The sequence below is a fragment of the Mandrillus leucophaeus genome, unplaced genomic scaffold, assembly GCF_000951045.1.
Source record: "Mandrillus leucophaeus isolate KB7577 unplaced genomic scaffold, Mleu.le_1.0 Scaffold693, whole genome shotgun sequence".
NCBI lineage: Eukaryota > Metazoa > Chordata > Mammalia > Primates > Cercopithecidae > Mandrillus > Mandrillus leucophaeus.
The window spans coordinates 667,057-672,750 of record NW_012107508.1 but is presented as its reverse complement, the minus strand read 5'-3'; the positions used below and the strand labels follow the sequence as shown (position 1 = coordinate 672,750).

At 41.6% G+C, this 5,694-nt stretch overlaps 1 protein-coding gene across 1 annotated transcript in view; it reads right to left on the bottom strand.

The window, feature by feature from the left end:
* Positions 1–2,451: 2,451 nt before the first annotated feature.
* The window catches only part of GRK7 (G protein-coupled receptor kinase 7), a 40,371-nt gene continuing 37,128 nt past the window's right edge, over positions 2,452–5,694 (bottom strand). Inside the window, exon 4 of the mRNA XM_012002653.1 lies at positions 2,452–4,214. Within this exon, the coding sequence (XP_011858043.1) occupies positions 3,878–4,214 (337 nt within the window). The 3' untranslated portion in view covers positions 2,452–3,877. The remainder of the gene's footprint in view (positions 4,215–5,694) is intronic.

The following is a 5,694-nucleotide window of genomic DNA, read 5'->3' as shown; positions in this document are numbered from 1 at the left end:
GGATTACAGGCATGATCCACCATGCCTGGTCCAGCATCATGTCTTTTCAAAAATTACACCCTTCCTTTGATGAGGCATCTGGCTGCATCTGATTTAAATCTTTCGTTAACCTCCACAACACCCTGCACCTATCCCTTTGCATTTCTCTACCCTCCAACACTTAACCTCCTGTGTCAGGCCTGCCCCTCACCTGCCTATGTCATGGTGACCCTCCTGCACTCGGACTTGATCCAGATGGGAGCCCACATATGACAGAGAGGCCTGGGAGCAGCCTCGGACCCTAACTTCCCTACTCATTCTACTTAGATTTTTCTTTTATTGTGTACAAAAATTTTCCCTCCCAAGCACTTCCAGGGACCCAAATCTCTTTCTTCTCTTATTTCCTGTAGAACTTTTCATTAAGGCATCCTGGTTCAGGCCTTAGTGGTTTTGTCCCCCGATCATTCCCTCTCAACCCACTGTTACTGGCCACAGTCTTCAACAGATTATGCCCCTACTGTGTGCAAGTCATGCACTACTGGCTTCATATAGATGATTTCTGGTCTTCACACCAATCCTGTGAAGCTGTGGGACTTGAGGTACAAAATCTCTATGAGCTTCCATTTCCTGATTTAAAATGTGAATATTAACACAATAGGAACCTACGTTCTGTATTCCATACCACTCTACCTTTCTTACATGGTTATCTTTTCTCTATGGTGTCCCCAGTGCCACACAGTGTATAATTAGATCTCAAGACACAATTACTTGGTGATTTTTATTTACTATTTTTATAATTATTGACTACTCCTATGGTTTGGGTCTGTGTCTCCACCCAAATCTCATGTAGAATTGTAATGCCCAATGTTGGACGAGGGGCCTGGTAGAAGGCGATTGGATCATGGGGGCAGATTCCCCCCTTGCTGTTCTCATGATAATGAGTGAGTTCTCACGAGATCCAGTTGTTTAAAAGTGTGTGGCCTTTGTCCCCCCCTTCTCCGTTCTGTGGCCATGTAAGACATGACTGCTTCCCCTTTGCCTTTCGCCGTGACTGTAAGTTTCCTGAGGCCTCCCCAGCCATGCTTCCTGTATAGCCTGTGGGACTGTGAGCCAATTAAACCTCTTTTCTTTATAAATTAATCAGTTTCAGGATTTTTTTTTTTTTTTTTTTTTTTTGTTTTTTTTTTTTTTTTTGAGACAGAGTCTTGCTCTGTCACCCAGGCTGGAGTCCAGTGGGTGCAATCTTGGCTCACTGCAACCTCCTCCTCCCAGGCTGAAGCAATCCTCCTGTCTCAGCCTTCCTAGTAGCTGGGATTACAGGCACACACCACCACACCTGGCTAATTTTTATATTTTTAGTGGAGACACGGTTTCACCATGTTGGCCAGGCTGGTCTCGAACTCCTGACCTCAGGTGATCTGCCTGCCTTGGACTCCCAAAGTGCTGGGATTGCAAGCATGAGCCACCATGCCTGGCCTCAGGTATTTCTTTACAGCAGTGTGAGAATGGATTAATACAACTACTTATTCTATTATTTTCCTGAGTTAGTTCTAAGACATAAAACAGATTTCCATTTAAACCTTATTGAAAGCAGAGGCAATTCACACTAAGGAACCAATGCAACAAGACATTTTTATTTTTTTATCTCTCCAATTTTTTTGTCCTTTTTAAAACTGAGATATTTATCTTTAATTATTAGTTTGCATTTGTCCCTCTGCCAGCTTTAAGGCATAATCAACAAATAAACACTATGTTGTTTTTAAATGTCTATAAAGCCCAATCCTGAGAACTCTACCATTGGAGTGCTCTGGTTAATTGGATTTCTGTTAATCACCAATCGGTTTTTTGTTAAAAGGGACTTGTTCAAAACTGAACCAAACTTTAATTTACTTTCTTACCTCAGGAAAAAAAAAAAGAAAATCTCCTGGGCATACTTGTATCCTGCTTTAGTGACACAGAACTCTAAGCATCCTAGGTTAGGATTTGGAGCATTAGGGAGCATGCTGAGGATGGAGGAGGAATGGGAAAGTGAGCCACAGGTGCACAGCCTAGGCCTCAACTGTCAGAGGGCTTCTTCTTAACTTGTTCCAGGTATGGTTAATGCTGTCTTGTAGATGAGTATTACTGTTAGCTGGATTCCCATTAACCAATATTTTTTTGACCGACACTTTTGCAGTTTTTGAATCCCTAACTCAAGGGACAAAACTTTTTAATTGACTTCAGCCAGGTTTTTTTACCACTGGGATAAATTTAGATTTTATTATGCACACACACATCCTTTTAAAAAATATCACCCAGCTTTATATTTGTATCCCAAATATTTTTTCGCAGCTGTAGAATTCTCACCTCGGCTGTGCTTTTGAGAAGTGCTAATTCTACCATACAGTGCTGGCTGGGCAGCCACTTGAAATGAGGGCTACTATTTTTTCAATTCAATTTCTTTTCTTTCTTTTTTTTTTTCTTTTTGAGACAAGAGTCTTGCTCTTGTTGCCCAGGCTGGAGTGCAATGGCACGCAATCTTGGCTCACTACAACCTCCGCTTCCTGGGTTCAAGCAATTCTCCTGCCTCAGGCTCCCGAGTAGCTGGGATTCCAGATGCACACCACCACACCGGGCTAATGTTTGTATTTTTAGTAGAGACGGGGTTTACACCATGTTGGCCAGGCTGGTCTTGAACTCTTGACCTCGTGATCCATCCGCCTCGGCCTCCCAAAGTGCTAGGATTACAGACATGAGCCACTGCACCTGACCTGTTCAACTCAATTTCTAAGCCCATAGGTCTCCTTCAGGCTTTGAAATAGCCAAGAGACCAAGCTCCCAAGATATGTGTGAGAAACTAAAGTGTGCAAGGACAAGAGAAGCTCTAAGATGAATAGATTGTCTTGTTTCATTTATACTGCAATTGCTAAAATGACATGCTTTGGGGACATTTGAAAAGTTGCCATCAAAATGTATGATTGAAGTTTTGAGCAACCAAAATAAGATCGAATGTAATAACATTCACATGTGCATGGCAGTGCCTGCCAAACTCTGCTGCACAGTAGACTCACTTGGGGAGCTTCTGAAATTCTAAATGGTCAAGCTGTTCCCATACCTGGGAGTGGGGATCCGAATGTCTGTGGATGGGAGTCAGGCATTCGTTTTTTAAAAGATCCCTAGATGATTCCAAAGTTCAGCAGAGTTTGGGAACCGATGGCATATGGTAGTACGAGTTTACCATATTACTTAAAGGACTCAACTAACTTTACAGAATGCTTTACTTCACAGACCTCATGGATGTTTACATTTAAAATGCTTCAATATGATGATAGTAAATTGTTTCCAAAAAATTGTGAAAGAAACTGTCAGTGAAATTGAAAATTATTCTGTGATCTAAAACATTGCCAAAATATTGTAACCCACTCCTTTTTAGAGGGAGAATGTCAGGAACATTTGTTTCCAGCTTCAAAATCCTTCTTATAAGTATAGAAGCAGGAGAAAGATGAAGGGAAAAAAAGATATAAACAAAGAAAAACTAAAATGATTATTTACTAAGAACTGCAAATGCTCATTTTCTGGGCACACCACAAAGTTCCATTCTCTGTTCCTAGGACTTTGCGTAATACACAGGGACATGATGGTAAAAGGCTGATGCTTTCAGTTTATCAAAATAAACCTGAGTGTTCCTTTTCCCAGCCCTCAGTGAAAACTGAGACTTTACTCATCTTTATGAAAAAAGAAAGAGAAAGAAAATAAAATGTGTCCTAGTAGTGAGCTTGCCTGTCCTTTGAATTGTTTTGTGGTTGCGATGTCGCTCTCCTAACTGATTATCCCTCATTCCACAGATTTCCACGTGTTGGGAACATTCGAGGATTATGTCAGCCGAGACTCCTGCCACCTGTCTGGTAAAGAGAGCAATTTACAGTAACAAACACACGCCAGACTTGGATGAATTACCCTCCCCACAACCCGTAGGTCTGTTGGGGTCATTCAGTTCCTCAAACAGTCCCGTTTCTATAATTTCTTCCTGCCACGCTATAGGAACAGCACCTGTTGCAAAGTTTTTGAAGAACTGCTTATCTTTGTCATCAAATTCCACCCCCCGAACCTCAGAGAAATCATCAATTTCACCGATGTCTTTGGCATAAACCACTGAAGGGTCTGGCACAAATGGGGGATCAATTAGGCCGGCTTCTAGGCGAGGAAAGTTGATCGTTTTAAAGAAATGATGTTTCCTGGGATCATCAGACTTTTCTCTGTGAAGAAAGGAGACATCAGCCTGAGACAGAGTTAACAAACCAAAATGGGACACGTTCTAACAATACAAAGTGTGTAGCATTCTTTTCTTACATTTTATTTTAATTGCAAAGACAATATAATAACATAAAGAATAACTGAAAAATAATAGCTTTTGAAATCACCCCAAATTCCCATATAAATAGACAGCACTCTCATTATTTGTAGACAGCTTTCACCTGTAGATGCAATTTTTAAATAGTGAGGCTTTGGACATGACTTTTATTCTTGGTGTTTCAAGGAAATACTAGGAAAGTTCTGTAGAACCACATCTGCTTGCCTGCAGCTTCCAGTCATTGCCTTTTCAGGGTCACACAGAACAAGTTAAGCATATCTCTGTCCCACACAACCACCACTCCCATTTTAAAAGGCGGCACTCGTATCTCTTTATTGGTAATATGATATGATTTCCAGAAGCCCCGCTTACCTCCCCAACTGCCACAATAATCTTGGTGTTATTTCTTTAAAGACTTAAAAAAATCCATTAGCAATTTGCAGTAGTAGGAATTAGCATAAGTTTAGTATTCAACACTATGATTATTATTATCAAACCCTCCATCTCTATGCTAGAAATTATTCCAGTATCTAAAGAAAAAAGCATGTTCCCAACTGTGTAACCTCTATTATTAATATTAGTTATCTATTGCTGTGTAACAAATTGCTCCAAAATTTAGTGCCTTAAAACAACAAACGTTTATTATCTCACAGCTTCTGAGGGTCAAGAATCTGGACATGGCTTAACTGGGTGTCTCTGTCTCACAGTCTCTTCTGAGGTTGCAGTAAAGCTGCTGGCTGAGACTGTGGTCTCATCTGAAGGCTCAGCTGAGGCTGGGGGATTTGCTTCCAAGCTCACTCATGTGGTTATTGTCAAGCCTCCATCCCTTATCACATGAGCCTTCACAGGGCTGCTTTAAAACATTGCAGCTGGCTTTCCCAAGGTCAGTGATCACACACAGACACACACACACACACACACAGAATGCTCAAAATAGAAGCCATAGTTTTTTTAATAATCTAATCTTAGAAGTGACATCTCATCACTTCTGCCATATTCTATTTCTTATTGAAGGAAGACCACACTTAAGGTAAAGGGATCATACATGGGTATGAATGCCAGGATGTGGGGATCATTGGGAGCCATCTTAGGGGCTGCCTACCATACTCCTCTTAGTTACTCTTAAATCTAGGTGTTTTTTTTTTTTTTTTTGAGATGGAGTCTCGCTCTGTGGCCCAGGCGGGAGTGCAGTGGCCGGATCTCAGCTCACTGCAAGCTCTGCCTCCCGGGTTTACGCCATTCTCCTGCCTCGGCCTCCGAGTAGCTGGGATTACAGGCGCCTGCCACCTCGCCCAGCTAGTTTTTTGTATTTTTTAGTAGAGACGGGGTTTCACCGGGTTAGCCAGGATGGTCTCGATCTCCTGACCTTGTGATCCACCCGTCTC